This window comes from Alligator mississippiensis, chromosome 1 (assembly GCF_030867095.1).
Source record: "Alligator mississippiensis isolate rAllMis1 chromosome 1, rAllMis1, whole genome shotgun sequence".
Lineage (NCBI taxonomy): Eukaryota > Metazoa > Chordata > Crocodylia > Alligatoridae > Alligator > Alligator mississippiensis.
Genome location: NC_081824.1, coordinates 128,364,052 through 128,385,045, shown reverse-complemented (window position 1 = coordinate 128,385,045; position 20,994 = coordinate 128,364,052). Strand labels below are relative to the sequence as shown.

Genomic DNA, 20,994 nt, shown 5'->3' with positions numbered 1-20,994 from the left:
GGTGAGGATAGAGGCTTTCTCCATTATAGTGCAAACCTTCAATAAACAGTTCTGCAGCTGAGGTGGCTGTGGCTAGAAAGATGAAACTTGGCAGGGAGATATCACCAACTGAGCAGTGTTGACACTAGTACTAAACACAGAGGTATCATAACTTCTTGACAGATCTTTGCTTACGTGTCTTACGTACCTAGTTAAGGATCACATTAGCCCTTTTCACCACAATCTTATGCTAGGGTAGTGATTCTCGGCCAGGGAGGCAGGGCACCTGGGGTGCTGAAAATCCTTTACAGAGTACCCCAGGAAGTGTGAAGAACTGGGCAGACAAGAGCAGGCCAAGACTCTCCCTGCCTAGCCATTCCCTGGCCCCTAAGGAGGAAAGCACTATAATAAATACATTAGTTCTACAAATGAGGTGCTGGTCAATTGACAACGGTTATGAAGGGGACTTGAGTGTAAAAAGGTTGAGAACCACTTTAGTAGCAGCTCAGGTTCACATGATCAGCTTCAATGACCCCAAAGTCCTTTTCAGAGTCACTGTTTCCTCAGGACAGAGTCCCCATTTGGTATGTTCTTTGTTCCCTAATGTCTGACTTCGCACTATTACCTGCTGCCATGCCTACCTCTCTTCCTGACTGATTTAGTTAGTATTGGATGGTATGCCTGTGTTAAAAAAATTGTAGTGCAGTTATTTAATTACAGAATTTGTTTACTACTGAAAGGCACTTTTCCCAAGAAAAGCAGGAACTTACACACATTATATGCTTGATGAAGGGTGGAAAGAGAAAATTTTGCTCATTCTGGTACAAGGAGATTCAAAAAACAAAAAGAAAGAAAGAAAAAAAAAACAACAGAAAAAATAGGGGAGCTGAAAGTTCTCAAGGAGATAGTGGGAAAGAAAACTTTTTTCAAAGTCACTGCAGTTACAAGCCTATTACTGAATATGAACTGAACAGTACCTTATGGTTAGCAAAGCAGTGAAACAGGCTGAATCCTAAGTCCTCCCACTGGTTGATAGACACTTGTTCACATTAAATTAGGACAAATGGATGGACTTAACTAAATAATATTAAGAGAAATTTAAGATCAATTTTTTAATATTTGCATATAAATAACAGCAAGAACGATGCCCCCCCCAAGCAAAAACAATAGCAATTGCTCCCAACTAGACCATAACTGCTCTGTGAACTGAAGAGTTCACAGCTGCAATAAAATGTGAAAATGTATTTTTCCCTACTCTGGCAGTCTTTTTAATGCCCCATGTCTTATAACTGTACCCTGACCTACACAGCCAAACTTTATGTCAGCAGCTGTCACTTGTTAGTCATTGGCACAGGCAGGACTTTGAAACAAGGCATGTGTGTTACCTTGCAATGCTCATAAATGAGGTGGAGCAGCAGAGCTCCAGTTCTACCCAACTGGGTTTTGCCCAAGGGTCCAAATATGGTAAAATACCTCCTGTAAATGTGCACTGGAGACTGGACCAACTGCCTGATCACACCTGGATGAGGTGGTAAGTAACATGATGTTGCCTGATCCTACCAAAGCTTTGGTCTTCATTAAAGCAAGGCAGATTTGGGCTTTCCTACCTTTCATGTGCCTCAGAGCAAATGTTTTTCTGCTACTCTGAAATCTGTACCATTTGGCATGCACTCCAGGCACCTTGAGTAGCTGTCTAAAGATTATATTTGGTTAATGTATCAGAGGATTATTTGGTGTCCAAAAGAGGCCCTGCACACATAGTTAAAGAGTCTTCCTTTGCTCAGGCTAAGTAACTGATACCAAGAACCGTTTATGATAAAAGACAAAGAACAACCTTCATTTCCTCTTGAATAAGCTTTTTGTATTCCTATATGTTATTCCACCCATACAAAACATTCAGAGCTTCTGCCAGGTACCACAACATTCACTCAAAAGCTATCATTAACATTTTCAGCCTTGACAAACTTACTGGCATACAAATCTGTTTTCTTCACATATACATATTTTGAAAAGTATTAAATTTGCCCTTGATTTCTCTTTCATATATTTTTGAAGAAAACTTCCAATTTACATAGGGACAGCTAAATCCTTCAAGAAAAACAAAACAAAATAAGTGTATGAGGGAAAACAGATCAGTGTTTTCCAAAATTTAAAGACCCAACTTTTTCATTACTTAAAAATATACATGCAAAGTTGTACTGTGATGAGGCAGGGGGAACTTCAATGCAAGGAGGAAAAAAGATGTCTAGGCTCTCAATCCTCCAATAAGTCTCATTCAAACACACGCTCATTGTTGTGTGAAACGCCAATGAACAAGTCTTGGAAAGTCAGGACACTGACAGTCCTCATTTCCTTGCTTTACATGTCACAGGTTAGGGTGATTTTGCTGTCTTTGGGCAATATGCTTTGTAGTTGTGCAGCAGCATTGATTTCACAGTTTTAGGAATAGGTTGGACAAGGACCTTTATGGGATGGTTTGGACAGGGCTGATCCTACCTTGGGCAAGAGGCTGGACTAGATGACCTCCAGAAGTTTGTTCTAACCCTACTTTTCTATGACTCTCTACAACTTTCTCAGTTCTCTGGCCTTACAATGTCCAGTGAAGCAGATGAGAAAATCCCATATCTACAGAGCCAAACAGAAACTAGACAACCTCCCCAAGGTTACACAGGAAACCTGTGGTAGAAACTAGAAAAAATCTAGGATTCTATGAATTCACTGAAGCTCTCCACCTAAGCAGGTGGGTCTGCTTATGAGGAGCTCATTAAAGATGAGATCCTAGGTTAACAGCAGCTTCAGTCTCTTCTATACGCTGTATTGTGAGAGAGAGAGAGAGAGAGAGAGAGAGAGAGAGAGAGAGAGAGTGTGTGTGTGTGTGTGTGTGTGTGTGTGTGTGTGTGTGTGTGTGTGTGTGTGTGTGTACGTACACACGTGAAGATTTTGTCAGGAAACATAGATACAAATGTTTTAATCCTCTGCAATGTACCAGGTTTTTTGAGTGAATTGAAACCTCTGAGCACCTTCTTTGCAGCACTCTGAGAACACATGTAGGTATAAGAGGAGAAAAAATATTTTCAGAGAATTGGTACATTATAATACACATTTGTGTGTAAAAAAATCAACTGTGACAGAGCAATAAATAACAGCATTGCTGCTGCCTTTTTGCAAAACTTGGATTTAAGGTTTTCTGGAAGTTACCCACATAACACAGCCAAATGCAAAATTTTACATCCAAGAACAATGAATCCAGGTCAGACCTCAAGAGTGAGAGACTTTATCCTGTAAAAAAACAATGGCTCCGAAGGGCATCCTTCTGGCCAAACAACTCAAAGTGAGCTCTCAGTGCAATGATGTGGCCAAAACATTTAATACAGTGGTTCTCAGTCTTTTTACATTCAAGGCACTCCTCCATAACTCGCCTAAATTTAGTGGCATCCTGGTTGAGAACCACTGTTATATGTTACCTTAGTTTACCTCAGTGGTTCTTAACTGAGTGTTCCTCCTGGAAACAGAGGTGCATGGGGCAGTTCCACCTAGGACTAGCACTGCAGCCTAGAGATTCACCTGTTTCTTGTGTTTTTCCAGGTTCCTGCACTACTGCTAGGTAGCACTACCCCTCACAGCTCTGTTTCTAGGAGGAGCATGCAAGGCTGAACCAGGAAAAGATGCAGCAAAAGCGGGCACGCCTGCCTTCATTGGGTTTATCAGATAAATTTACCACAAGCAGAAGTGCTGGCTCCTGCTGCAGCCACTTTCTAATCTGGCTCCACTCATGGTGTGTGGAGCAGTTTCATCTGACTGAGGTGACAGCTCCCATGCCTGCACCATGGCATCTCTGAAAGGGTCATGCCTCACCATGGTTGAAAACCCCTTATTTAATATGATACTTGGAGATATGCTCAGAGCTGCGAGTAATTGATAAGGCCGTTATATGAAATTGATGAGACTGATGCTTGAGTACTGTATACAGTTATGGTTTATATTTAAAAAACCATTGAAAGATTACAGAGTATGCAGAAAATAACCACAGACATTCCCCCCCAAAGGACCGAAGAAAAAGCCTTAATGGGAGAAACTGAAGAGTACAATTTGTTAAGTTTCTTAAAAAGAGGATTGAGAAGTGACTAGATCACAACAGGCAAATACTTTAACAGCGAGAAAATACCAGCTATCAAAGGCTCTTTCGTTTGGGAGAGAAATATGCAACAAGAATTGATGGGGAGAAACTGAATTAGAGGTTGGACAAATTATCAGCAATAAGGGCGATTAGAATCACTAGAACAAACTACTATAGAAATGGGAGATCCCCCATCTCCTATCAGTTGCAAATTAAGATGCAAACTAAGAAAATGCTTAACCAAAACATAAGCTATTGGTCTCAAAACATAGGAAACTGGATGAAATATCCCTGTGAGAGAAACAGTCAGTTGAGGACTGATAGTCTCTTTTGGACTTAACAATACCCAGTGGAACAGATGAGCAGATCTGCTTTTTACAGAGCCAGAGACTCGGCAACTTCCCCAAGGTTACATTGGAAACCTGTGGTAGAAATTAGAAAGAATCTAGCTTTCCAGACTTCCAAGCTTGTCTGTTAGCCTTTTTTTAAGGTGTTTCTCTCAAGATGGGAATTGTTGAGAGCACATCAGGTGCTGCTGTAGCTGCCTGCTGCATCCCTGTATAGACCACTGAAGCAACTCAAAATGGCTGAATGAGAGAACGCTGACATTTCCTCCTCATCATGAATCATATCCAGTGTTCCCAGGTGCTCTGAAGCATATGGACAAGAGGTAGCTTTACAGCTTCATGCCAGGAAAGATGTTTACTTTACAGGAACTTCCTACAGAGCAAGATCAGTTGTCATGGAACTGAAAACCATTCTACTATCTCCCTAAACATCTTTCAAGTACACATTAAATATTTCTATAGTTTAAAAGGGTGACTAAATCCAAGTCACTAGGCTTTAAAACAAAAAGTTCCTGTATTATATTCTATAAATAATGCATTTTTCCTTTACCTAACCCACACAGATTACTCCTCCTCCCCTATTTATTTTTCATCAGTATCCTCTAAAGCAGTGGTTCTCAACCACAGTGCCATTGCACGCTAGGGTACCTTGCAATCTTTTCAAGAGTCCCACAGAATGCCATGTAAGCTTAACACTGTTAAGTATACTAACATGATTCACAAGATAAAACCAGAGATTTCAAATAGGAATCTATAGTGCAATAACCATTCTGACCTGTTGTGGTCTTTCTGAGTTCTTCATAACAGAAGAATTGCTTTATTATTTTCCTGTAGTCAAAAAAAAAGGAATGAAAACTAAGAGCTGGAACTCTTCAAGGGCTGTGTCAAGTCAAATGAGGGGTGCCTCAAAGTCTAAAAACATTGAAAAATGCTGTTCTAGAGGAATGAAAACATTTCAAGGAAAAAAATTGGACTTTTCAGCCTAAGGCAGGGCCATAAAATAGCTTTATTCTTAGATACTATGATAGTCTTCACAGCAAAATTGAAATTAAAATGTCTTTTAAAAATTTGCCTGAGATCAGGGCTGTCCAGCTGGTGGTCCATTGGCCACATGTAACCCATAAGGGTTAACTTGTGATTTGTGCACTCCCATCCAACTGCAGTTTCCCTCTTTGCTCCAGCTGCAGCTACATCTGGGGCCTCCAGGTATCCCTTCCCTCCTCTAGCTTCCACCTTCTTCCCCCACTCTGGAGGGCAGGGCAGTGCAGTGCAGGATGACACAGTCTGTGGTGCAGCAGGGCAGCCCATAACCAGGGAACTCAGTGTATGGACCAGGGGCTCCCACATGCAAAGGGTAGCATCACCACCACTGTGTGTAAGGATCCTCCTGTTCCCACCCCCACATGCCTGCAACTGCAGCTGCTGCTCACCCCTGTCACCAAATACCACTGATTTTCATTGCTGGCAGCAATCTGCAACAGTAAATTGGGCAGGAAGAAAAGCACTGGTTACAGTAGCGAGGCTGTGATAAGTTCCTGGCGGCTGCTCATGCCGACACCTCCCCTCACAGCAGAGGTGGGGTGTAAGGTTGACATGAGGACTCCCCTTCTGGTGTCCCCTTTAAGTTGTGCTGCCATGGGTTGTAGTAGGAAAACTAGGCTAGGTACAGACATTCAAAAAGCCTAAGGCAGAATTGATCCAAGTTCTGCAGATTTCTGCAAGCGGCATAGTTCAAATCAGCAGCGAACAGAACACACATTTGCCCTTTAGTAGGGGTGGGGGTAAATCTTAGACTGGATTTTGCCATTTTTAAACCAGTCTGTGTGTATCAAACTTCTGTTCTCTTAGGGGTATAGACCAGTTTCTGATCACTTATATTGGTAAAAGTGTAATGTCTGTACCTGGCCTTAGAGGCTGAATTTGGCCCACATGCCATAGGTTGCCGACCCTGTTCTAATAGACTTCACAAAATAAAGCAGGCATACTTCAAGCATGGTTTGAAAAATCCTCTTGCCAATAGCTCATGGGAAAATGTCTTTGGCCATTTTGGCAAGGAGAGGGCTGGCACTCCAGGTTATGACTTCCTTCAGCAAAGTATTGCAGGTGTAATATGTCAGGTATACATTTAAACTTATTACAAAACTTAAATGTTTAACTTCTGTAAAATGTCATCTTTTATATAAAATCTATCTGTTCAAATTAAAAAAATACTGTAGGTGATGGAAATATGTTTTTGAATAATGCACTCTTATGCTAATAGTTTTTACATCAGTTTTCACTATTGCTGCTGATCAGTTAAACTGACAAAAATTAAGTCAGTTTCTACTGTTACTATTTGGGAGGCAGGCTGGAAGCCTGTGACAGAACTGATACAAGAATGGCTCTTTGTGCTCTGGCCTGACTTTTAACCCCATTGATATGCAAAACTGAAAGTTTCTAAAAGTACTTCACAGTATACTCATTAATTCTGAATGGCCCTGCACAGAGAAAGAAAAAAAGAAGTGTTCAGGCAAAGTAGGAGAGATTTCTTCACAGAAAGTACTGAAGACAGCATGCTCTCTTTCTAGTATATATTTCCCAGGAGCTGTGGACTGGGATGGAGAAAGAAAGCAAGCTTTGTTATCCCTTTCAGGAGATAGAGGAAAGTGTAAAACTGATAAAACATCTACAATCCAGAGATCAATGTGAAATATGGATCATTGGATGAAGGCAACACCACCACCCTACCAGGAATTCCTGAAGCCTACACCAGAGTTTTGCTCTGGAGCCTTGCTTGGTATGCCATCCCTTTAATTAGTCACTGATCAATGTTTTCAAATCATGAATCAGAGCCATGTTCTGACTATCTTAGTTTCTTGGGAAATGCACAAGTTTTACATTCATCCCCTTCAAGATTAGGTCAAACTAGAGGAAGCATATTCTCCAGACAATCCTGGCTAAGCTATTGTCTAGAGACAGATTATGGAAACAAAGGAAGTTTTTGAATGAAGTCTAGCTGAAATATTTTTACAAAACGGTACCATTAATATTGAATACTGAATCTCTTTCTTATAATGAATCAGCTCTCCAGGTGATGGAAAAACATGCATTGGTATCTGACGTTAGTGTCTGAAATCCCAAACCATGATAATACAGAAGATGTCTAAATAAAAGAACAATGTCTGGGGAACAGAAAGAACCTCTCAAACTATTTTACAATGAGTTCAATTGCTACAGGCCATCATTGAAACTACAGTTAGATATGTGACTTAATACTGCATATTTAATTTACAAAATAGATTCTTTAGTAAAAAAAATATAAAACCCAATAAAATAAAAACTAATGGTTGCTCATTTATAAAGACATGCCAATAAAATGACCTTTAAACCCACTGCATATGTGCAAATACTACTTAAACACAGTTGGAATATAAAGAAACCTACAGTTTTCAGTTTTACACTGGTTGCAACAAAGCCATCTTTTAAGTAAGGATTTTTTTAGAGTAGAATTTATTTTCACATAAAATTATACTGGATAAGTGGCAAGGAGAAACATTTCAGAGGATGAGATTTCATCCTATGTGAACACAAAACAAGTGGCACTTATAGCTATGCTGTAAAAATATACCATATTCTCTGGCTAGATGGAATTTGGGTGGGAAAGAGACATATACTTATCTTGCCCCTAATATCTAATATTTTGTACTGTCTTTGAATAATCAATGTAATGAACAAGTCCTCTTCTGTCTCCCAGATATTCTATTTGCCTGCTCCTGTATTTTGGGAGGGAAAGTAGAGTGAAGCTACAGCGAAGAGGCAAGGCTGCATTCTAGGACCTTTATTTTTTAAAATGCAAAGGCTGACCATATAAAATGGAACCCACACAGACCAAATTACTCAGAAGGTAAGAATGCTTGTATCTTAAGATGTATAAACACTGAAACAAAGCAGTATCAGTGGAACAAGTGCTGTCAGTGCTGATGGTGTTTTTAGCTTCTGAAGTTTAATTCAAAAAAACTTTTTGAAGACTCAGTATTTTGCACTGTATCCTATACCTGTGCCTGCAGCCAGGGTGGATGTGGTGGGGAGGGGAGGGGTGTTCTGGTGCACTTGCACCCTGCTTTGATTCCTGCTCCACCCAAAATTTAAAAAAAATAACTGCCTAATCGCAGCAGCAGCATTTCTAGTCAGGCAGTCCTGAGGAAGTCAATTGACTTCATGGCTCATTAAATCTAACTGATCCCTTCTAAATTTTTCATTCCGTGGGTGTTAACAACCCTCTTCTTTTTATTGGTCTTGATGTTCCACCAATCAAGATACCTTTGTTTTTGCAAATCTGCTGTCTGTTAACAGGTCCTATTAATGACATCCCTGTTTCATAGTCCTGCAAATTGATTTTTAACTCATTCCAATGATGTTATATTTATTTTTACTTCAATCTTAAACTGAATATACAGTGCTAAGCCCCTAGCAGATATGTAAAGCTTCTAGTTTATTTTAACTGGAGAAAAAGGTGCTGTTTTTATATCTGATGATGATGCACCTCATTCTGTGCACCCCCCTTTTAAAAAAAATCTAGATCTGCTCCTGTCTGCAGCCATAGCTTCTAAGTACATGCAACAACATTAGTTTAATAAACTGAATATTGGGAAGCCCTGGCAAAGATCTTTGTAGAAGATTAAGGTACTGATACTATTTATGCGGTATGGTACTATTTCTTCTAAATTAGTTCTTCAGTGCCAATACTTCACATGAGCTAAGTACAGACAGTCAAAAAGCCTGAGGCTGAATCAATTCAATCTTTGCAGGTTAGTCTAAAATGTGTAGACTGAATTGATAATCAAGTGAACAGACATTCAACTTTTGATTCTGGAAATGTAGCCACATGCTTGCAGTGGTCTAGGCCAGAAGCCTGGGGGCACTAGGGCATACCTCTTTGCTTGGCTGGAGCAGACAGCTTGGGCCAAGACTAACCCATCCACTTTGTGGGGGAGGGAAAGTGGTGGGGGAGATGCAAAGCATCCTGGGATACTGGAGGACTTTGACTTAACTTGAATCTGGAGGGGATCTGGGACAGAAGTTCAGTAAACTGATTTAGGTTAAATCAGTTAAGTCTGATACTACATCCATCCAGGTTTATCTTAAATCGGTTTCAGCCATTTTGAAAGCAATTTATGTGCACTGAACTTCTGTTGTGTTACAAATTTGAATCGGCTTCCAATCACTTATACTGGTTTATCTGTAATTTCTGTCTCTAGCCATGGTGTTAGGGACACAGTTGCTTGACATGTTTTCAAACAGAAGATAAAAATCAGGGCACATGACCAAGGTATTGGAATTAAATGAGGGGGGGACTTTACGGTACATTAGCTGCATTGTAATGTCTGCCAAAGTGCCTGCTCCTCCTAAGTAGAAAATAAATTTAATCCATCATCACGTACTCAGTAAGACAACTTTTGTTTGCTTACTACAGGGAAAGAACATGTTTATGCGCTGTTACCATAAAGCAACTGATGCACTGCAAAGTGGTGTCTCTTTTACCGCACAGGAAGTAGTGAGCCCGTTCTGTGGAATCTTGGCCTCTTGTATTCATTGAAACAGCAGAGGCATCAACCTTTGTGTCCTAAATCAATACTAAATTTGGGTAGTACATTCTACCTTACTCAAATTCCCCACTAGTTTTCCACAAATAGGGTACTTTTTCACAAGCTCCCCTACAAAACAGTTCTCTAGTGTTGTGTACTTCTTAATAATTGTTGTATTTTACATTAGAAGTGGCTGTAGGTCATTCATTTATTTATTCATTCATTCAATTTACATGGTGCCCTCTGTAAAATTGGCTCGAGACCACTTACAAAACCCCACCTAAGTTAAATTATAGAAACAGAAAGAACCATAGAAAATTAAGGTTGGAAAGGACCTCTGGAGGTCATCTAGGCCAACCCACCTGCTCAAAGCAGGACCATCCCCAAAGAAATCATCCCAGCCAAAGCTTTGTCTAGCCGGGTTTTGAAAACCTCCAAGGATGGAGCTTCTACCACCTTTCTGAGTAACTTGTTCCACTGTTTTACTACTCTCCTAATGAGAAAATTCTTCCTAATATCTAACATAAACTTCCCATGCTGCAACTTGAGACCGTTGTGCCTTGTTCTGTCACATGCCACCACTGAGAACAGTCTAGCTACATCCTCTTTCGAACTCTCCTTCAGGTAGTTGAAGGCTGCTAGTAAATCCCCTCTCAGTCTCCTCTTCTTTAGACTAAATAAGCCCAGTTCCCTCAGCCTGTCCTCATAAGTCATGTCCTCCAACCCCCTCATCCTTTGTTGCCCTCCACTGGACTCTCCCTAATTTGTCCACATTCTTTCTGTAGTGAGGGGTCCAAAACTAAGCACAATACTCTAGATATGGCCTCACCAGTGCTGAACAGAAGGGAATAATCACTTCCCTTGACCTACTGGCAACACACCTACCAATGCAGCCCAGTATGCCATCAGCTTTTTTGGCTCCTCCAACATTCCAGGAGCTGGGAGAAGTTGAGAAGGAGCAATCTGCCCTTAGCAGGGCATTTGGCCCTGCACCATAGCCCACATGCAGGGGCGTGTGAAGCAGCAAAAAGTATCAGCCTTTTTATGCCACTACAAGTGCACACCCCTGCATGTGGGGACGCAGTTTCAGTGTGTTAGATATTTAATAAAAACGCTTTAACAGTATCAGTGTGTAGAAGTAGGAGAATATTATTTACTCCAAGCTGTCAGCACCAGAATGAATCAAAGGTCCCCTACATGCAGTCATTTGAAGGGATCTCTAAACATCCTTCTCCTCTGCCCAGTGGTCTCATAATCCTGAAGTCAGGTACTCCAATACTAGCAGTTAAATTTATTTAACATTCTCATTTGTTCTATAACATGCCATTGTATTTAAATATTCTAAACAAGAAGGGTTTCTACAAATATATCGGTAGCAAGAGGAGGATCAGGGAGAGTGTGGGTCTCTTACTGAATGGGGGAGGAAACCTTATGACAGAGTATGCAGAAAAGGCTGAAGTGCTCAATGCCTTTTTTGCCTCAACCTTCACAGGCAAGGTCAGCTTTCAAACTACAGCACTGGGCAGCACAGTTTGGGGAGGGGTTGAGCAGCCATTAGTGATGAAAGAACAGGTTAGGGACTACTTAGAAAAGCTGGACATGAACAAGTCCATGAGGCTGGATGGGATGCACCTAAGGGTGTTGATGGAGTTGGCTGATGTGACTGCAGAATCATTGGCTATCATCTTTGAAAACTCATGGTGATTAGAAGAGGTCCCAGATGATTGGATAAGGACAAACATATTGCCTATATTTAAGAAAGGGAAAAAGGAGGATCTAGGGAACTACAGACCAGTCAGCCTCACCTCTGTCCCTGGAAAAATCATGGAGCAGATCCTTAAGGAATCCATTTCTAAACATTTGGAGGAGAAGATAATTAGGAACAGTTGGCATTGATTCACCAGGGGCAAGTCATGCCTGACTAACCTGGTTGCCTTCTATGATGACATAACTGGTTCTGTGGTTGTGGGGAAACCAATGGATGTGGTGTACCTTGATTTTAGCAAGGCTTCTGATACAGTATCCCACAAAATTCCCCAGGCAAGCTAAGGAAGTTTGGGCTGGATGAATGGACTGTAAGGTGGATAGAAAACTGGACGAGGCAAGTCGCTGTCACCAGCAGCCAGAGCATCTCTCTGGAGAACCCAGATTCCACTTGCTCCTGTGCACATGCACTGTGCTGCTTTTTTTGTTGTGGGGTTTGTTTGTTTGTTTGTTTGTGGGGGGTTGATACTGGGAGTTCCCAGTATCAAATTTTGGTTCCATGATGCAAATTTGTAGCATGGCGCACAGTTGCATGTGCACTGCATGTGGTTTGCAGCACCTCAAACAGGTCTGAGGCACTACAAATCATATGTGCGTGCTCATCTGGATGTATTGTGAAGTACTGAAATAGTACTTTTTCCTTCCTGCCATATGATGTATGATGTGTGATAAACAAGATGTCACTCACAATCAGGAATGAAAAAATCACAAATCACACGTGGTAAAGACTGTGAAGATTAAAAGAACAGTGCAATTCTTTAAATGGGTGTTTACTGACAGGGCTCTGAGAAATTCCCAGCTTCTGCAGACTTTCTTATCAAACTTATCTCAGATTAGAGTGGTAAAAATTTTTCTCAAGGATTTATTAAATACTTTGGGTATTCTAAAGGATGATGGCATCTGACAAAAGTAGGCTGTTGCCTATGAAAACGTACGCCCCTCTGAACCAGTTCGTTTCTGAGGCACCATCTTGCCCTGCCTTCTGCCTGAAGGATGATGGAGTATATTACAAATATATGAATATAAAATAATTAGACCAAATGCATAAAACCAATGAAGTCAGTAGAGTTGAATTTGGCCCATTATCACATATGGTACATTGGCAATAGGTACATGACAGCATACATACTAGTTTATATAAGCGTACTAGTTTATATAAGCGTTTGCATTTTAAAAGGTAGAAGTTAATAAGTAATACATGGTTTGGGCTACCATAAAGAGGGTAAATCAACTGGAAATCTAACATATTCCATTTATACAAGAGAAAATACTAGTATGTAACTTTCTGAGCTGGAAAGGGTATAAACCAAGATAACCTTTGTAGACAAAAGCAGGCAACAGCATGCCAATCATTAAAAACAAACTGTTCATGCACATTATATAGCAAAAGTCTAAATTTTAACCATACTTGAGGTGCTCCAAGATTTAAAACCAAAATCACAGCAATAACAAACAGTCATTTGAAAATGAAGGTGGTAAAAAAATTCTGTAATGCAATTCACAAAAACAAAGAATAAAGCTTTGTAACTGACAAAGCAGCTTACCTTGAGAAGTTGAGGAAATGAACATGTCTAGTGAATAAATAGGGTTGCTCAGCAGTGCTTATATTTTTAATCAGTTCCATCTAAAAGAAATATTAACAAGATTAACAAATAAATGTAAGTACACCAAGTCATTTTTTTTATTAGAAACATAGTCCTCAAACAATATATAACCATCTGGTTTACAAGTCCAAAACCTACTATAAACAAACAAACAAACAAACAAACAAACAAAGCTGCCTGTATAATCTGGGTAATTCCATGACTACTTTTTTTGCCCATGTACGGTGAGTAGATGTACATAGGTTAATCATGTCAGTCTAAGCTTCCACCTTAACACTGCAAATCTGGGTTGAAATTATCATACAGCCAGGAGTTCACTTGCTTCCAAAAGTTAATATTTGCTTTATTTTTTAATTAAAAACCCTTGCTCTGTTCAAATCCCAATCTGAATTCTGCAAATGGTTTGTATCCTTAAAAATAGCTTAAACACTGACTCTGACAACTGCATTTCCAAAACCCAGTGTGTTTGAACTCTGTATCAGAAAGTGTGGCTGAGGCCGTAACAGTTTTTACATAATGATAATAATTCCTGTCATTGTTCAATTGCTATGGATGGAAGTCTGGTCATCTATACAAACAAACGTTTACCATTTCTTCTTTTACATGTCATATTTAGAATGTGACTGTAATTTATACTTCATACAAAATCCTTTTCAAAAGCTGGTGCCAAGTGTTAGTTCTTTTAACCTACCTGCAGTCAAAACATTTTAGTACGAATTTTTAAGAATTGTGTCATTTTTTATTTGCATTATTAAAGATAATTAAAATGTTAACATATAAAACAGCTGAGATTAAAAAATGTAAATGCATGGGGGGGGTGTACATGCGTGTGCGCACAGACGTCTATCTTTTATAACATTCTGGAACATACCAGGGCCTGAAAGTGTTAAATGGAATATGTACCAAAAATTCCAAGCATTCTTGTTGCTCTGACTTCCTGACTTCTACTCTCCTCAGATTTTACTTGGCTGCATCTGTTCTGTTCTCTAATACAAGCTACAATAGAGAATAAACAACATTGAACATGACAGCATTTGAAGAGCACAGAAATTAAACCAATACATTTTACAAACTGTGCAGAAACTGGCAAAAATTCATAGTTTAAAGAGAAGTAATAAAGCCAAATCAATTGCTTGATCTAATTTGGATAACTATGCAAGCTAAAAACAAGTAAAAGCAAAATAGAGACATACAATCTATTATTTAATGATTTAACTATAAATTATCCTACTAAAATCTGACAGAACTTAATAGAAAGTGAACTCCATAGGGAGAGACATAATTTATATTAAATGAGACAGTTTGAAAGCCATGTAAGAAATGTTAGTGCTTCCTATTATAGTCTATAAGACTTTTCAATGAGCAAAGTCAGCTATCCACCTTATTTTAACAAGGGGCAAAGGATAACTGCTGGGATGATAACTTCGGAAGGACCCAAAGCATACAGAACTATGTCAGGCTGGAGAAACTTACCTTAGTGTGGAAAATCTACTTTGGCTACCCAATCCCCATTTTGATCTCTTGACACTGTCACTGCTTTTCCTTTATGTATCACAGGTCATTGCTGCTTCTCAATTCTGTTTTTCATTTTCAATTTTAGATTTTTCTAAAGATTTTTATCATGACTGCATCTTTTAAGTCATACTAAGTCTTTCCCATTACACCTGGGGGATGGAATTAAAAAGCAACTGGATTTTCATAGTTATGGGGTGCAGCCACCTGCGCCATTAATGCACATAAATACACTCTAGAATTTTTTTCATCCCAGGCATACCATTTGAATGGGTTGGCAGGGGACTCAGTGGGTTTGGGGGGGGAGGAGGGAGGGTGTCAGCCTCCCAGCTCAAGGCTGCTCTGACCAGGCTCCATGTGCTGCAGAGGGGCTGGCTGAGGCATAAGGTGCGTCAGCACACAGGGTGCCTGATGACTAGCCCCACACTGAAGCACCCTGTATCCCAGAAGGCAGGGTCTACGCATGTGCTGCTGCACACGAAAAAACCCTGCAGCTGGGGAGTTCTTGTATTTACAAGTACTCACCTGCTCTGGAGCTTATTAGTTTTATGCACCCTAATAGGGATGTACGTGTAGATGGGGAGACATTTACTGTGCAGTTAATTAGTCAACTACTCAGTAAATGTCTCATGTAGATGTGCCCTATCAGACATATGCCTCTCTATCCCCGTGATCAACAATGGATGCTCTCCCCAGTGTGTGCGAGGACCAGTGATGTAGTCATGAACTTGTCTCCACCCTGTTAGGCATGCACCTCTACTGATAGACTATTCCTGTCACGCTTGCTCCAGCACGTGAAAGATCAGGGTTATTTCTTCTGGATTAAGTCTATAGACATTATACACTCTAGGGAAGAGGGGAAAAAAAAAGAGAGGGGTTTAAAAAAGAAAAAGTTAATGGGATGTGGCAACACAAAGGCAGAAGATACCCTGTGGTAAAGCAGAAAAACAGGTCTATTGCTGAGGTCCCAATCTCCCATCAATTCTTATATGGCATAATAGTTAATTGTAATAACAAAGGCAATTCTTGAAGTAATCCTGCCAAGTAGTATGAAAATACAGTAACTCCCCTGACTGAACAGTATATGCTACCTTTTCCTAAAACTACAGGCTGGAAACACACCACAGTGATTCTAAGTAGCCATTCTAATTAATCTCTGAATTGTTTGATCCAAATATAAATAGTTTCTTCTACAACTCCCACAGTACAGTATTTCAAAGACTAACAGAGACACTTGCACACAATCTGGGCAAAAGAATATAAAGAACTAGATTAGATTGCACAGGGGAGCACAGAACACTCATTTTCCAGCAAAAGTTACTGTTGCCAAACAAATGTTAGCATCTTGAATTTGCTGAATAGGTGGCGGCTGTTTTTGAAGATCCTCACAGTATACTGACACATTGATAATATTAAGAGGCTCCCTTAGCTTCAAGCAAGGAGTAGAAGAGAGGTTACAATGGCTCAATCTCAGGTGGCACTTCTTTAAAAAATAACTGTATTATAGGAAAAATGAACCTGTTGGCACTATATACTTTATAGTATATTTTAACTGCTTCATTTCACTTGCATGAACATGAGACATAAGGAAGTCATTCACTACTGATGAATATTCACTTCACCACAACATGGTGCTGAAACAGTTCTTGATGGAATGTGTTAAAGCATAAATATGCACACATCAGTCTTGTAAAAATATATTACATGGTGTCTCATATTAACATGTGTCTGTCTCTCTTATCAGCACCAGTTTGCTAGGGTTACCATATATCCAGTTTTTCCCTGGACATGTCCTCTTTTTTGGCCCCCACGTCCTTGTGTCCAAGCAGGTTTTTAAAATTGGAGCAAATGTCCAGGTTTTCGCTTTGCCTCTACTTTCCCAGGCACTAGCAGCTTGGCTGCTTGGGGCTGGGAGCAATGGGGAAGGTGACTGACTGTCGGGTGTCATGTGCTCTGTGTGCGGGCCCCGGCAAGCTGCTCCCAGGTAAGAGACACAGAGCATGTGTGTGCGTGCACACACATAAGCATGCACACGGGAGCTGTGTGGGCAGCAGGGCTGGGGGGAGGGCAGGGTGCTTTGGGTGGGGTGTGAGGGGCACCAGCAGGGGTGGGGTGGGGGGCAGGGGCTTAGGAGTGAGGGACAGAGGAAAGTCACGGGTATATCACTGCCCCCCCATCATATACCCTTCCCCACTCTTCCTATCCCCTCTGCTCCCCACCACCACAAGTGTCCTCCTTTTTGATACTGGAAATACAGTAACCCTACAGTTTGCCAACATAGCTTTCATGTCAGGGCACCACTCCAGAATTTTATTTTAGTGCCAGTCCTGGCTCAGGTTAAGTCTTGGGACTGGCCTAACAGAGGCTGGCATAGGTCAGGAACAAAATGAATTTGGAGAGCTCTGTGACAGTATTTGACTGTACAGTCTGATTTCACACAACACCTGCAACCACACACAATTTCTAGAATGACGTTTCAGAACTCTTATGTCCAACTTGATGTCCAAAACTTGTGGCTGTATTTTCCATTGCCTCAATCCAATTCCACTTTGATGACTTGATTTCAACTTGCAAGCAAAGTATGCTGGGTCAGAAGGGCTGGCAATCTGACCCTCTTCTCAGGCAACTGTGGTTGCTCCTCACTGTGTAAAAAATCTCTCTCATCCAAAATAAAGGCCTATCTTTCCTCAGGAAGAGTCAAGAAAAGAGTCAGTAGAGATTGATACCTAGGCTGCATACACTAATTCAAATAATCCAGGATACTTCTCCCAGGTTTGTTTTTTTGAGAGAAAAACTGACCTGTACAGAAATTCAGAGAGAGAAGCACAGAGCATGCAGTGAGGATACTGAGCAGCCAGGGGCCCCAAGAGCATGCAACCAAGCAGAGAGCTTTGCAAGGGAGGTTTCTTTTGGGTTGTTTTTTTTTTTTAAGTGAGTGTAGACAGGGATAGTTAGGGTCAGGGAAGGTAGGGGAAGGGTCTGTGCTGTGCACAGAAGAGTCCTCCAGGTTTTCCCCTCCCTTATGCTGTGTTTGAGCCCAGCCAATGCTGGGCAGGGAGTATTACGCTTGTATGTTTCCCTGCACCCAGGTGTTGTAGTGCAATTCAGGCAGGAACAATCCAGGAGCACAACATGCCCCCTAAAGTCTTCAGCACTGAGCTTTTCCAGCCCAAAGCACTCAGGGGTCTTGTTCTGCTCTCTGCTTGGCTGAGACTGATGCACCGGCTGTGGGATGGGGCAGAAAAAGGAGCAAAGCATACTGGGATTGGGGAGGTCAGCTCTGCATCTGGTACATAAGTTCCATCTCCTGACAGCTATTCTCTGGGGAGCCACTTCACTCAGGTTGTTCCCAAGTGGTCACTTTTACCCTGGGAGATAAATTACAAAACTTCTGTATACTTGTGGTTTCTTCAGAGAGAGCAGGGACTCTTCCTGGAGAAACTGAATGTCTAAGCCTGTAGTGGGGAAGGAGCAAGAGGAGGAAACAGTCAGACTTTGTGAATAAATGGGAAAAGAGGTGAAGCAAACCAAAGAGCACTTTTAAGAATCTTCCAAAGTCAGCGATAGGTTTGAGGAAGACCAAAAGGAATAAGCAACAGCATTTAGTGGAAGAAAAATGAGAGAAGAAAAAGCAGTGGTGAATTCAGAGGGAAGGAGAGGAAGATGAGGAGGACATACTTTTAACTGAAGAGTGAAAATACATTATAGGGCAGACTAGACAAAGAGAAGAATGAATGAAGTATGTGCTTGTTGTAGTAAGGAGCATGGAAATTCATCCCCTCTTTCTTGATGCTGCCATGATCTCTCTTGTCAGGAACTGCCTCTATTCTGGCGTAGGAAAATAACTGAAGAGCAAATAATTTCCCTTGAAAAATCCTAGATGGTAGCAAACAGCTTAAAATATTGAATAAAGTTCTATGAAGAGGGAAGAAGAGCTATTATAAAAAGGGAAGGGATGAGAAGCAGCAGGAATGTGGCATCATACACCAGTATGCTATCACCAGCTAATACAGCCCTTGGCAGTGACAGCCCAATGCTGGATCTTGGTTGCTGGAGAAGAGTGACCAAGAACTACAGGTCTATATGGTACACTGTGCTTGAGGAGAAAAATACACAAGACAAACATTTTCAGGGATTTCAGAAGTTAACAAACAAGAGCAAGCCATCTTCAAAGACCCTTTCACCTGACAACAACTGCGCTAGCATAACTTCTCTGCCATGTTTAGAGATGTCTCAATTATAAAACAATTTAAATGAATGTGCAAGAGTTAAGGACTTCTTAGAGTGATATCTCTTACTGGATCACTGTATATTTGGTATAGAGTTAGACATGCCATGAACCAGGTCATGGATTTTCAAATGAGCTTAGAGTTGGTCTCCTATAATCCCAACTTCAAGACACTGAAGTCTGAGTACTTGGAGCAGTTGCCTGGGAAGCTGAAATTGTTCTACCAATTCCTGGGAGACTGGATGTGGTTTGCCAGGGAAAATGAACCTTTTTGGACTTCCTTGAGTATGATGTCCTGGACCAAATCCTCATGTTTGTACACAAGTGTTTGGATCAATTTAAGAAGGTCTGACCTGATGAAGGAGGTCTTATATTCAAAAGCCTGTCTAACTATGTTCCAACTATACAGTTGGTGCAATACAAGATATCACCCTAAAAAAGCCTTGCTTCTTGCATAATTGCTGGACCTCCACTGCTACAACACCACTTTTATAATCACCATAACATTTAAATAAATGAGCAGTAAAAGCTTGATTTTACAGACTGAAGGAATAATAGGCCTGACTCTATTCTAGCCTAGATTCTTACTTGTTCCCCTATACCAGCAGCAAGTTTGGGCATAGACTTAAGCACTAGTTACAAAAGAAGACTTTTGCTTGAGTTCAAAACCCTTAAGTTTTAAACAGGGCTGACAGCTACTCAGTCTCTGGTCCCAGTTCATAACCAAACAGCATAATGTTATTTTAAACCCATCAAAGGAAGAAACCTAGGAGCAAAACTCAAAGCAGGCATTTCCTCCATATGCTGAAATCCCAACTTACCTTCCTTATCCTAAGTCCTTTAGTGCCCCATCAAGTCATAATGGATCAGCATAATCAGTACTTGAATTCAGAATGCTGCTGCATTTTCAGCAAACTCCACCAGATGGCATAACAAAAAGACTCAAGAAAACTAGATGGGACTCTTTCCTAAGTGAAATAAACACGGTTGGTATCTTAGTCATGACTTTATTTGAAAAAGAAAACTAAAATTCAGTCTTGCAAGGTAGGACACCTTGATTCTCCCCTGTGAATATTTATCTCCCTGTGTTATGATGTTCAGAGCAGCTGCCTCTTGTTTCTGATTTATTAAAAAAAAAAAAAAAAAAAAGAAGAAGAAAAGCAAAATGTTTTGTTCCACTGGGAACAAAATCAGTAGAAAACCCTGCCTAAGGAATTTGAAAAACTACTTGGACAGCAAGCAAACTGCTGCATTTCATCAGGAGTGAATTCAAGTTCAAAATGTAAAAGCAGTGAGGCCAGGAAGACTTTCCAAGTTCAACATTATGTCAGTTTATGATCTTCATTAACATTAATGCAAAACAAGAAGAGACACTTACTGTCTCTCTTTTGCAAACAGTCTTCTGTTTTTAACCTCTTTTGTCCATTCACTGAAGTCTTTACAAAAGGGCTTTATAAATTCAATCTTTATATACATCACAGTACATATATATTTCATTTTTGTTCCTACTTTATTTGTGCAGTAATTTGAATCAGGTTTCATTTCCAACCCTCAAATGTTGGCGGTGTCTATTAAAGCTCCATAAAATCACTGACTAGAACTGTGGAAGAGGCTGGCTATGCCCAATCTGCAGACTGGAATGAGGAGAGCCAATATAAAAGCATCAGATCTGGGAGGAAGGTAAAGATGAGAACAATACAGAAGTTGCTACTAACCTCTTCACTTGAGGGCTGCCTATACTTGTGAAACTGGGGAACAGCAAGTTCTCATCAAGATAATGAAAAACAAATGTGTCAGTACTGCTTTCCATGATAATCTATGAAAGTTTAAAGAACTTTATTTTTTTTCTTAATAGGCCCACAATAATTCTCCTACCATA

General features: G+C 40.5%; 1 protein-coding gene across 4 annotated transcripts in view; it reads right to left on the bottom strand.

The window, feature by feature from the left end:
• Positions 1 to 20,994, bottom strand: part of UST (uronyl 2-sulfotransferase) — a 365,729-nt gene that overhangs the window by 184,659 nt on the left and 160,076 nt on the right. For all 4 annotated transcript variants that reach the window (XM_019488345.2, XM_019488348.2, XM_019488347.2 and 1 more), the window contains exon 4: positions 13,316 to 13,395. In XM_019488345.2, the coding sequence (XP_019343890.2) occupies positions 13,316 to 13,395 (80 nt within the window). The remainder of the gene's footprint in view (positions 1 to 13,315; positions 13,396 to 20,994) is intronic.